A 13,775-nucleotide genomic window follows, 5' to 3' on the forward strand; every position below is an offset into this window, starting at 1 on the left:
TAAGCCCTGGGGTGACATCTCCCAGGTGACCCCAGTGCACTTGGAGCGCAGTTCCACGGCTGCTTAGGCGCGCGGTGCCTGCGGGTCCCCGGGTCCTCTGAGACCCTTGTCCCGCAAGACGGGTCCCCAAACTCCAACTCCAGGGCGCGCGGCGGCGTTGCCATAACAACCGGCGCGCGCAGCCTCGGCGGAGGAAGTGACGAGAGTGGGTTGGCTGTTGTTGAGACACGTGACCAGAGTAGTGTTTTGACAGGGCAAACAGTGAGAGAAAGAGTAGAGAGCAAGCGAGCGAGCCTGGCAGGCAGCGGGGCCGGTGGATGCGCGGGGCGCGGCGTCTCGGCGTCTCGGCAGCCGCGGGGTCGCTGTGCGCTGCGCTCGGGGAGGCGTGGCCCGGAGCACAGAGTGTGATGTGAGCGGCCCGGCGGCCGCAGAGAGCAGTGCCGGGAGGAGGAGCGAGGGGTCCCGGAGGGCGGCGAGCGGGCGGGCTATGGGAGCCGTTCCCGGGTGGGCAGAGCCACGCGTGGGTCGGCGCGGCTGAGGACATGCCCAGACTCTGCTGCTGACCGGCTCCGGCTGGAACCCGGCTACTGAAGCCTCGGCGAGGTTAGCCAGAGGGGATCCCCGCAGGTGAGGCCCGGGGGGCTGAGGGGGCTGCTGCGCCCGAGCCCCTGCGGAGGTGCCTCAGTGCCCGGAGGCTACAGGACCGAGGGCTGCCTTAGCTCCTGTGGCCCGACTCTTCCTCCTCCGTGCCTGTACCTCCAGGGCATAAATAGATCCTGCTGGTGCTTCCGAGACGCTGTGTCAGAGGAGGACACCTTGGCCTGGAGAGCGCAGGGGCGGGGAACAGGGGTGCTAGGCCCGAGGACGCCTGGGGAGGCGGTGCACAGACTTTTTTCCCCTTTCCTTCAGACCTGCCCAGGGTTCTGTCACCGCAGTCTGCACCAGGAAGAGGCCTAACTTAGTCGTTTTCTTGCAAGATCCGGGGGATTAAGACCCGATTATTTCTTTTTCTTCATATTTTTCTGTTTATTTTGATCTCTTAGCGTTTGGAAAACGAAGCAGAAGCCATTGAGTCAGCCGTGTGCCGGTTGGAAGAACCCACACCTGTGTTTTACAGCACTTTGGGTGGAAATTGGATGCCAAAATGAAGCCAGACCGAGGTAAATGATTTATTTAAGTAGGGCTTGAGTTGTGTTTTGTTTCTCTGTCTCCATTTAGAGGCGTTAACCTAATTTTCGGCAGGATCTACCATTCCTGTTTCAGACGTGACGAACCGTCTCTGGGAAGACACCAGACTCTGAGGAAAAGATGGACTTATGGAGTAGGTGGTTAAGTCCGGTGGAAGGACCTGTTCTTAGAGAGTGTCTGGCAGAATGAAGGTGTCAAGGGTAGTATTTACTAGTGGTTGCTGGCTTAGCATCCTTTTTAGTTGCAGTAATTCATATTTTAGGTAAAGTCAATCCAACTTCAGAAAAGTTTGTCAACTTTTGAAACTTGAGTTTGAACTTCATAAAGAGTATTATTTGTAGCCATTAGCTGTTTTTTGTGGGTTTTTTTGTTTTTTTTTTGTTTTTTTTTGTTTGTTTGTTTTTGGTGTGTTTTGTTGCTGTTTGTTTTATAGACAGGGTTTTGTCAAGTTGTCTAGGCTGGCACAGGTCTCTTACCATGTAACCCAGGTTGGCCCAGAATCCCTAAGGATCCTTTTACCCTTACCTGCAAATGTTGGCTTTACAGGCATGTACCACTGTGACTCCTCCCTAGTTTTTCACTCTTAAGTGAATTCCAATTCCAACTGTTTTCAGAGTTCCCAGCTTCAGTCTCCTATGGACAATTAGGGCCCAATTGTCCATTCTAAATCTGTATTTTGTACAGCTTTCTTTTCTAAACCTGTGTTCCAGACAGGGTTTCTCTTTGTAGCCTTGGCTGTCCTGAAATCCAATCTGTAGACAAGGCTGACCTTGAACACAGAGATCTGCCTGCCTCTGTAGAGACAATCCCAAGTGCAGTGATTAAAGGCATGGGCTATCAAGCCCAGTTCTAAACCTATATTTTCAAGATTTAGAGAAAAATGTATATATATATATATATATATATATATATATATATATATACACACACACACACACACACACACACACACACACACATACACACACATCTGTCTTACTCCTCTCCCAACCCTGGCATATAATTTGAATGAAAAATGAACAAAGGTTGTCACAAGCCCAGGAGATGGCTCAGTGGGTAAAGGTGCCACCAAGCCTGATGATCTGAGTTCAAACTCTAGAGCCTACAAGGTAAGGAGGCTGCTGAAAGTTGACCTCTGACCTCCGACCTCAACCCGATCACATTTACACACAATGTACACATAGACCCAATAAGGGAATCTTTTTAAAATAATAAGAAATATCTTGAAAAGGGGTATCACTACTACCGGAGGCTAGCCTACAGCTAGGATCCCTCCCTGCCTTAATCTCTTGGATGCCGAGATTACGGGGATACAGCACCACACCGGCCTCATTTTGCTTTTCAAAGACTTGAAAAGAAGGTGCTCGTCAGCCGTCATATAAGGACAGAGAGGTCTTTGTTATGGTAGCGGTTAGGAGTGAGGACTTCTTTGATAGGAGTTTGAGTCCAGGGGATTATACAGTAGGTATCGTGTTTGAAGTAAGGACTAGACTACAGCATTCATCCAAATCTAAGGTTTCAGGATAGGAAATAGTGATTTATCTGCTGAGGTGGATTAACAAGAACCGATGCAAAAGAAAATCATATATACATATGCATATATATATTTCAAAGTGATTAGAAATATTGTCTAGATAAGATATATCATTTGGTCGTAATGACTATTAAAATATCCTAGGAAGGAGTGGGAGACAGCTATATTTAACTTCATGCTTTAAATTAGTTTCGAATGCTTTACCGTTAAGTAAAATAGGTTTGCGGCTAAAGCCTGTAGGAGTGTCATCGAATGCATCGCTACTGAGGGCTGACTGCCTGTGGACCATGCTAAGTTTAGATTTTTAGATTACATCAGTGACTGGAAAAACTCGCTCTGAGGTCAGAAGCTACATCTCAGAATAAACAAGCAAATGAATCAAAGTCACTGTTTGCCTTGGATTGTTGTTAAAAAGTTGTTTTAAAGCCACAACAGTTGAAAAGCTAGCATTCGCAGCAGAAAGTTGAGGAAAGTTGTTTTACCTCAGGTAGAGTTGTAACTAAGCAATAAAAGGTTCAGTAATATACTGATACTAAGTTAATAAGGAAAACAAACCCACTTCAAGATTCCTGGGGAGTGCAAGTGAGTTTCTTTCTCCTGGAAGACAAGGCCTCCTTTATCACTCTTAGATAAAAATGAAGCAATCCCAAGTCCAGTGTTGAGCTCTTATTTTATAAAGCCATGGACTGTTGTCCATCCGGCTCATGGATACTTTTTGTTTTGGAACAAGATTCAGAGTTATTACAAATTCTTACTTAATAAACTACTACAGAGACACTAAAGTAAGTTTTTCAGATTTTTTTCATCACTCTGTGCAACATGCTCTTGTATGGTCTTATTTAGCCCAGGCTAGTCTTCAGCTTACTTTGTAGCTGAGACTGGCATTGAACTTCTGGTTCTCTTGCCTCCATTGACCAAGTGCTGCCTTTTATTCCAGTTAGAGAGAGAGAGAAAGAGAGAGAGAGAGAGAGAGAGAGAGAGAGAGAGAGAGAGAGAGAGAGAGAGAGAGAGAGAGAGGCTGGAGAGATGACTCCATAGTCCAGAAGTCCAGACCACTTACCGGCTGCTCTTCCAAAGGAACTGAGGTCAGGTTCCAGCATCACACAGGATGGCTCACAACCACCTGTCATGCCACCTCCAGGGGATCTGAGGCCCCCTTCTGGCCATCATACGCACAAGCACATGTACACACACAGACACACATGCGCTCACACAGGCGCACACGAGCACACATGCTTTTTCAGGGAAAAAGAGTGTGTACCATCCATATAGTCAAACCTCAGTTGATGACAAAGGGGGGCTTCTGAAGATTGCATCTCTGTACCATGTCAGGATCTAGAGAAGCTAGGTAAGTTCATGAAATTTTCTTGTTGTCTCTAACTTTAACTACTCTACTCTTTCTTCTCTGTTTATATCTGCTGTTATGGCTCCCTGTAATTGCTGTATTCGTCAATGATGTACTTATCCTTGCTCCTTTAGTTTTTCTGCTTTTAGTCTGTGCCCTGGAGAACTAGATGATCTTACCCGATACTGGGTTCTCTGTAAAATGAGAGTGAATGGAAGACTCTCAGATGCTCATCCAAGAACTAGTAAAGTGTGTGTTTTAATGTAGAAACTTGAAACTGTTTGCTTAATAAGGTACAGCCGTGTCTACCCTTGTCTTTTGATACAAGGTCACACTGTGTATATAGCCCACACTGCCCTGGAACTTGCTATAATGTTTGTAAGTAAGTGCACTTGGAGCCTGTTAATCTATGTGATTGGGTATGATAATTGGTTGGCTAATAAAAACTGTTAAGTGGGAATCACACAAAAATTACGATGCTTTTCATTTACCCTTTCGTTTCATATCCTCTGGTTTTTTTCTTCTTCATTTCCTGCTTTGTTTTTATCTTTTTAAAAACATTTATGTGTATGGGTGTTTTGCTCACCTGTATGTCTGTGCATCATATGCGTGCCTGGTATCTACAGAGACCAGAAGAAGACACTAGAACTGGAGTTAATCACAGTTGAGAGCCACCATGTGAGCGCTGAGAACTGAGCCTGGTCCTCTGCAAGAGTAGCCACTCAGCCACGCCCTCAGCCCTTCAGGTTTTCTTTTTGGTGCTAGGGAGTAAATCCAGGGCCTGTACACTCAGTGTCCTTGAGCTATATACCCTATCACTGTGAGCCTCTTGGAGGGTGAAGCAGGTCTGATTTCAGAGTTGGGTATCTATTTATATATATAATCTTCAAAGTAGTCAATTTGCTTTTCACAGTAATGATATTTTGAATTCATGGTTTCTTGGTTTATTATAATGATCAGAGTGGCATAAGTGGATTTGGGAGCAAGAGACAAGATTCCTCTAGAAATATGTCAACTCCGTATCTCAAGGTGTGCTAAAGACCTTCCTTCTATCAGCAGCTCATAACCTGTGGGCTGTGGGAAGTAGCAATGAAGTAATTTTCTGCTTAAAGGGTTGCAGCATTAGGAAGGTGGAGATCCACTGCTTTATGTGCTGGGTATGCATAGTAACTCTTGCCTGTTAATTAAGTGAAAGTTGTAGATTTTGTTTATACTCAATTAACATGTTACTGTGTAGCAAATGGGTACATTCCACAGAGTCAATAGTATTTTACCTTTTAAGTTTTCGGACATAGCTTGGGTAATGGTGGCAACATGAGTCCTTGATGTTAGTTGCTAGTGTGCACTCGAGTCGGGACTGTGTCTTTTCTAGCTCACTGTATGATCTTCATCACAGCACTTCTGCAATCTCCCACCTCAACTACGTAGTGGTTGGCACACGGTAGGACTAGGACTAAGTACCTGACTTTATCATTGTGCGCACATGGCTGCCGAAATGTTGGTCAGTTGCAAACTCTACCACAGAGGGAAGGAGTAAGTGTGCAGTGGCCTAGTACTGGTCTTTCTTTTCCATTCATAACACCCGACCTGGGAAAGTTCGGGAACATTCAGTAACCTCTTAATATATAGCTATCCGGGGGAAACATGCATCCTAAGAAGGAGTGCAGGACATTAGTGTGTAGTTTATTTCTTTATGCCATCTCCTGCTCTTAGAACTATCTTAATGTTTGTCTGAGGAGTGGTGTGGCTAGAATAAGTTTTCCCGGATTATAGTTTTTTAAATGGCATACCTGCTGAGGCCAGCCAGGTGGCTGCAGAGGGTGAGCTCTTCTGCCTTAGACTCAAGGATGTGCAACTTGGGACTGACCCAAGTTATACAAATTTGGGATGTCTGGTGTCTCTTGGGAAGTCTTTCAGATGTGACATTTGTATAGAAGTAATTAAGTCATATTCTCACATGCTACAAACATAAAGTATCTTAATTTTGCCTATTTTAAGTACTGTTTTGGGTTACAGAAACTTGTTAAAACAAACCTCAGTTATCAATAAATCAATTATTTAAATATACTGCGTTTCAATTCATACTTAGATATTTTTTTAGATCATGTCTGATCCTCAAGTGAGAACTATTAGTGTAAAACTTGGTCTATAAAACAATTTGTTATTTTTTTAAGTCAAAATGTGCTGGCTCTCCCTTTTATCATCTTAGAAATTTTGTCATTAACCTCTGGATTGCCGTGACTTTGGACCTTCTTATATACACATAAACAACCCCTTTTTCTTCAAATGATGGTCTACAGGTACCTGAGATAGAAGGAAGCTGTGATTAGGACAGGAGAGTGTGTGTGGGGGTGGGGGTGGATCAGGGTGCGTTCCTTTTGTGGTGCGAATGGTTGACTGCCAGCCTGTGTAAATCAAACAACAGAAATGACAGCTGCTGGAAGAAAAGAGATGTTGGCTATGTTAACCACAGCAGTCTTTGGCTTCCCCCCAGCGGAAGGTAATAGAGGTATTAATGACAGCTGATACTCGGCCGTGCAGAGATCCTGTTCTGTGTCCTTTCCAGACATCACTTGGTCTGCACAGATACTCAGGCACATAGCTATTGTAGCACCTTTGTTGTATAGATGAGTGAAAGTGAGTCACAGAGGGTTTTAGTTTCTTACACAGGGTATCTTAGATAGTTAAAAAGGTGAACCCTACTTTCAAATGTGGCATTCTAGTATGTGCTCCCAGCCTTGCTGGTAACTAATTTACATGGCAGTATTATAAGGTATTATAATTTAATTATTGGGAAAAATAGGATTGAAGGAGTCTGGCTGTCATGGCTGACAACCTGAATTTCATCCCTAAAACCCAGAGGGAACAGACACAGGCCGCTCTCATACACACCGCAAACAAACAAACAAACAAACAAACAAGTGTAAAAGCCGCTGGGGAAACCAGCGTTTCCATTTGTTATTCCTGAGCTTTGTGGCTGGATGCTGTGTCCTGCCTCCAGGGTCTTCACAATGGGCTTTTTAATAAATAGTACCTTGGCTTAGAGTTACCCAGAAAATGAAATAAGTTAACATACATAATGTGCTCAGAACAGCAGCTGCCGCTTACTAAGCATGCAAATGTGAGCTGCTGCTGGTGTTGCTTTTGGACATTTTCAAAGGAAGAAGCCAATCATTTAGAGAAAGCCTGGAGGGCGAAACAAAGGCGCTGATTCAGCTCCTGCGTCTGTCTCAGTCGAGGTGATCCGAGTTAAGAGCCGGCCACCCTGTCAGGCTGTCACACACTTATGCTGATGAGCCTCGACACATCAGGCACTGTCAAATAATTGCTAGCTTGATGTGACTTCTGAGGCCGGGGTAGTAAAGGGGTGGACCGAGCGGTACCCTATGATTCTGCTTGTCATCCAGTGAAAAGGAAGTGATTTAGTGGACTGAACACTGTCATTTCTCTGTCCAATGAGGGGGAAAAAATCTGCAGGTAGACGTAAGAAACTATATATGCAACAAATGATTTGAAATTTGTCACTTAAAACACTGATATCCCCGTGGTTTGAGCATATTATGTAAACAAGTACAGAAGAAATTTAGTTGCTTAAGCAAATAACATTTATATTTATTCATTTCCTTGTTTTTTGGTGTGTGTGTTTGCATGTTTGTTTGTTTCTTTTTTTTTAAACATTTATTTATTTATCATGTATACATCATACAGCTTTCTGCCTGCATTTATGCACCTGCAGGCCAGAAGAGGGCACCAGACCTGATTGCAGATGGTTGTGAGCCACCATGTGGCTGCTGGGGATTGAACTCAGGACCTCTGGAAGAACAGTCAGTGCTCTTAACCACTGAGCCATCTCTCCAGCCCTGCTTGTTTGTTTCTTGTGACAAAGTCTTAACTTTGTATTCCAGGCTGGCCTTTGGAGCAATTCTCCTGCCTCAGCTTCTAGAGTGCCAGCTGCACAGGTTCACACCATATCTGACTTTGTTTACTCTTTGGTCCCTCATCTTTGGATCTGATTATGACAATGTCTTCCTTCCTCCCTTTTGAAATGAGAACCTAAACTAAGCTTACTTACTCCTGTGTTATGTGCATGTGTGAACTAAGCTTACTTACTCCTGTGTTACGTGCATGTGTGAACTAAGCTTACTTACTCCTGTGTTACGTGCATGTGTGAACTAAGCTTACTTACTCCTGTGTTACGTGCATGTGTGAACTAAGCTTACTTACTCCTGTGTTACGTGCATGTGTGAACTAAGCTTACTTACTCCTGTGTTACATGCATGTGTGAACTAAGCTTACTTACTCCTGTGTTACATGCATGTGTGAACTAAGCTTACTTACTCCTGTGTTACGTGCATGTGTGCTGAAAGGGAAGTCACTGGACCTGGAAAGGCACTGCCTTCCTCTGCAGGTAATTCTGTCCTCTCTGATGGGCTAGGGGGACATGTCAGAATTGAGCCTAGAATGCAAATTCACACATCTCTTTGTACTCAGGAAGCTGAAGCAAGGCTAGCCTAAGCTACAGAATTAGTTCCAAGCCAGTCTGGACTTCAGAATAAGACATTATTATATCCAAAGGAACAAAAGGAAATGACAAAGTCAGGGTAGTTGGGTGATTATATCTGAGGCTCCTGTTGGGCTGTCTAGGTAAAGACTCCAGTTTTTTTTTTTTTTTTTTTTTTCCGGTTCTTTTTTTCGGAGTTGGGGATCGAACCCAGGGCCTTGCGCTTCCTAGGCAAGCGCTCTACCACTGAGCTAAATCCCCAACCCCAAGACTCCAGTTCTTAACCCAAACTGTAGGCCCACAGCTGCATAAGATGCCTAAACTCCAGGGGGAACTTCCTTGTGTTTCCCTTCCTGTAGAAGGTACTCCTCAGGTACAGCGCAACAAGCCTAGACCTGTCTTCCTGTTCTTTTTTTTTTTTTTTTTTTTTTTTTTTTTGGTTCTTTTTTTCCGGAGCTGGGGATTGAACCCAGGGCCTTGCGCTTCCTAGGCAAGCGCTCTACCACTGAGCTAAATCCCCAACCCCTGTCTTCCTGTTCTTTACACCCAGTGCCAGTGGCCATCTTGTTGGATTTCCATTATCACCCAGGGTCTTAGATACAACTCTTCCTTTTATCCAAAAAGCCCATCTCTCCAGAACCCTGTGATGCTCCTTGTTTTTCTCTTTCTAGACTGGGATCTTTTTTTTTCCTTTCAGAGAAGTTTCTTCCCTGACTACCCTAATGTTCTCAACTCACATTAGCTGTTACTGTTGATATATCTGTTAACCTAGCTGTCTCTTGCTCTTCTGGGCCAGCACTCTGTGCTCCTTTGATAGCGTTTACTAAACTTTGTCATTATCTTTTTTTCTTTGTTTGCTGTGTGTTGCTACACGAGACCTCAGCTGTGTCCCTTGGTTGATCAGTTTTGTAAATGGCAGGTGTGTTGTAGGTGCATATCCTGTACTTAATAGACATCTGTCGAATGAATAAATGGCCAGTACACATCAATGTGAAAGAAATGGGAGCAAGAAAAGGTAGTTGTCATTAGCATTAAGTAAAATCCTTACTTCTAGGCTATTCTCACAACTTTGTACCTGATTTTTTTCAAATCCATTTAAAAAATGTGCACATTCAAAGATTGGGGGGCAGTGTCTTACGTTCCTCCCAAGGACTGGGAATACAGGATGTGCTATTGTGCACAGTTTTATGCAGTGCTAGAGATCAGACAGAGGCTTCTTGCATGTGAGTTAGAGGCAAGCAATCTGCCCATTGGACTGTATCCCCAGCCTAGCATTTTCCTATTGAAGAAAATGTGTGCCTGTGAGTGTGCATGTGCATATGTGTCTTCTGTGCATACGTATGTGTGTGTGTTGTAAAGTCCAGTTGGACTGAAATAAAACACCATACAATAGGACAAAGGCAAAAGCTGCTTGGTGTCAGCGATCTCCAGGTTATAGAATTAACAAGTCACCCACAGATAGATATTCGGAGGAACCTCTGATCACCAACCCCACGCTCAGTTTGTTTCTGTTGCTGTTTGAGAAGGGAGGGCCTAAACTGGTGAACTTTCCATTTGTAAGCACAAGAAGACAGGAGCAGGATAGAAGAGTAAGAAAAAGACTTAGAGGATTTAGAGTTGAGATTTGGGGGTGGCCTGTCACTTACTGGCTTTTGTGACTTGGGTCAAGTCCCAAACCTGTTTTCTCAACAAGAAAATGTGCTTGGCTCAGTCCTGGTTCTGAACTCAGGTGAAAGGGTGTGACAAAGGGCTCTGTAACACCGTGGAATGCTATAAACACTCCTGGTTTACCCTGAGGGTAGGATTGTTCCAAAGCAGAAGCTGACAGGCCAGTGTTCCCCAGCAGTCAGGTGCTTCACAGTTGGGGTCACTCTCCTAAGAGCAATTCACACATTTTAGAAAATGAATTACTCCCCATTCCCTGACTCAAGTTTTACCAAGTATAGAGTCATTTGGGTTGATAAATGCATATTTAGTTAAATTTTTTCTTTATTTTTAAAGTTTGAGACAGTGTCTTATTTAGCCCCCACCCTACCTTCCCACCCCCAGGCTGGCCTTGAGTTATCTTCACAGCCTTTACAGAGAGGCCTTGACCTTTGCTTCAGCCTCTGAAGTAGCTAGGGGTAATGGGCCTGCACTACAGGCTCAGCTTGGTTAGATGGTTCTCCAGGAGTATTAAACTGTGGCCCCATTTAGTCAGGTCAGTTGGATCCCCTCTTAGCTGTGTAATATGATATAACAGGAGTTAAGGACCTGAAATTTTTATGATCAAACCTGGATTGAAATTCTAGTGTCAAGGGATGGAGAGATGACTCAGTGGTCAAGAGCAGTTGCTACTCTTGCAGATGACCTGGGTTCAATTCTCAGCACCCACATGGTGGTGACTCAACTGTCTGTAACTCCCAGGCACTCACATGGGGTGTGTGTGTGTGTGTGTGTGTGTGTGTGTATACACACACATACATATATACATATATATGTACATACGTATGTATATTATATATGTATGTATATATATGTAATATATACATCGTATACACACACACACACACACACACACACACACACACATATATGTGTATTCACATATTCTAAAGTCAGTATTTGCCAGAACAAAATGACCTTATCTGAGTAATGGTTCTTGCTCTAACACTGTCAACCTGAAGACTTTTGGAAAGTGAGCTGAGAATGTGGCAATGGCAGGAACTGTATGCCTTACACAGGCAGGGGTGTGGGTTAGCCCACTTGGCTCGTGAGTTTCAAGACCCAGCTCATGTATGGTACAGGAAAGGATTTAAGGTTAGCTCTTGGTTTTTTTCCTTTTCCTCAGCTGATCTAACGAATTGAGTATATCAGGACTCTATTATAAAAACGACTTTTAACAGGAACAAGAGGCCAACAGACCTGGTGTCACATTGGTGTTAAGTGCACCATGCAAACTAGAAGTCGAAACCAGCATGAACTGGGGCAGACACCACAGGAAAGAGGAAGTAGTTAACTTGGGCTCATCCAGCTGTTTCTGGGTGGTGACGATCAGTTCAGAGTAACACTAGTTTAGAGAGAATGCAGAGAGATTGGCAGAGTGGAGGGCACTAGGAACTTGATAGAAAATACAGAATGATGAGTTATTGCCAGAACTGTGTTTTAATAATTGACAGCCTTACCTAGAATTCCACAGGACGTGGACCAGGCTCCTCTTATTCTCCAAGTCCAGAATTCAGACTTGTTTCATGGTGTTTTTGAATAATAGACAATGTCATTTAAATACTCTGTTGGGAGAGAAAGGCACAGAACGTTAATGGGAATTTCTATGTATCATTTTGTAATTTGTTAAGCTTTGTAATGTAAAATAAGATTCTCTGGTTCAGTTTTTTGGGTTTTTGTTGCTGTTGTTTTGTTTTTGTTTTGTCTTCTAAATGGGGATATTTATTCCTATAAGGTTATTTGTAGAATGAATGAAATTATATGATAAAAAAACTATATATGCATCAAAATCTAAGTGCTGTTTATTCTTTTTGTTTGCTTATTTTTCTAAAGCAAGGTCTTAGCAAGTATCCCAGTTGCCTTGAACTTTGAACCCAAAGCTATCATACTGCTTTTGTCTCCAGAGTGTTGGCATTACAGGTTTCACCACCACAGCTGGCACAAGCTATCAGTGGCTAAGCATTTATGCTTCTGTGTCACCCGTGCTTCTCCCAAACATACAAACAATGAAGTCAAGGCAGTGGTTATCTAGTGAGGAAAAGGCCAGAAGCATGGGTGCCAGCTCAGCAAGCCGTCTGATCCAGCTGTCACCTGAGAAGGGCGCCCACTTGCTGGAGTATAACTATGGAATGAATTTAGATTTTTGTGGTATTGGTTTAATGTTAACATACATATCTATTTCATCTGAAAATCCCAAATGAGTAGGAATCCCTTCAGTGTTTTGAGGTCTGCTAAGAAAGTTGTGGTTACACAGATAACGTGTGTGTGTGTTTAAGCATATCTACAACTCTGTCTTGTAGTTGTTTATCTTGTAGCAGCTTGCAGTCATCTGTATAGAGCTGATAGCTGGGTGAGGGTCTGAGCTGTGTCTCTGTCAAAGTGCGTTGACATGATTGATTGCAGCAGGGGAAATGGATTTAAAGGCACGGATGATCTTTAAGAAGCCACAGCAGCTATGTTGAGCTTTGAAAGACATGGATGGTGTGTATAGATGGACTTTTAAAATAACAGTTATGGGCTGAGATAACTCAAAGACCATTGTGAGCAGAGAGTCACGGCGGAGAGGTGCTTGTGGTTTGAATGAAAATGGTACCCTCTGGGAGTGACAGTATTTGAAAGGATTAAGAGGTGTGGCCTCGGAGGTAGTGTGTCACTGGGGTTATGCTTTGAGGTTTCTACCTCTCAGGCCAGGCCTAGTGACTCTTCTTGCCACCTATGGACTCTAATATGGAGCTCTCAGCTACTGCTCCAGCACCACATCTCCTGAGCGCTGCCATGCTTCCTGCTGACAATAATGTCCTAAACACTCTGAACTGTAAGCCAGCCCCAATTTTAATAGTTGCTATGCTCATAGTGTTTCTTCACAGCAACAGAGCACTGATTAAAACAAGGTAGAAGGCACATTCTTGGACTCAGGGTTAATTTAGGAATGGAAGAGATTTTTCAATATCAAACTAAGGACTTTGGACTTAATCTGTTTGACAGTGGGCAAGAGTAAGTACATAGTAAGTACTATGACTACAGAGAACTTTTTAGAAGAATAGTTGGATTTTCTTTCTTTAGGTGTAAACAAGCCAAGAGGTATTACCATCTGATGGCCTTGAAATCATGTTTAGATCTCGGGATTACATCCTGACCTGTGCTTATGAAAATTACTCAGCACTACCCTTTGCTCTTGGCTAAATTCTTTCTTTTCTCCTTTTTTCTACCCTTTGCCTTCGTTCTTTGTTTATTAACAGGAAGGGTTAGTATTCTCTATTCTGAAGGTTCTTGAAACTGCTTGTGTGGTGCCAGTACTAATAACCCTGTTGTCTGCTATTTTATGCTTCTCTTGTCAGAGCAGTGAGCTGCACTATTATTTTGAAGTAGCTACAGGTTCTGACATACGAGGGAGAAATATATCTGGAAAGGTGGGAAGGTTAGTGGTTCATTTTCCTGTTCTAGACAGTTGCTTGAAGAAGCTTAATAAATGCTGTGGAATTAGGTGCCTTATCCTGAAGCTT

At 43.4% G+C, this 13,775-nt stretch overlaps 1 protein-coding gene across 11 annotated transcripts in view; it reads left to right on the top strand.

Annotated features, from left to right (window-relative positions):
* The first annotated feature begins 275 nt into the window (after positions 1-275).
* The window catches only part of Atosa (atos homolog A), a 78,008-nt gene continuing 64,508 nt past the window's right edge, over positions 276-13,775 (top strand). For 4 of the 11 annotated variants that reach the window (XR_015626475.1, XR_015626478.1, NM_001436468.1 and 1 more), the window contains 2 exon segments: positions 276-627; positions 1,044-1,160. Coding sequence is in view for 6 of the 11 variants with exons in the window: in NM_001436468.1 (NP_001423397.1) it covers positions 1,145-1,160 (16 nt within the window). In the remaining 5 variants the exon portion in view is untranslated. 11 annotated transcript variants of the gene reach the window in all.

Source organism: Rattus norvegicus, chromosome 8 (genome assembly GCF_021556685.1).
Source record: "Rattus norvegicus strain SHRSP/BbbUtx chromosome 8, alternate assembly SHRSP_T2T, whole genome shotgun sequence".
In the NCBI taxonomy this organism is placed as follows: Eukaryota; Metazoa; Chordata; class Mammalia; order Rodentia; family Muridae; genus Rattus; species Rattus norvegicus.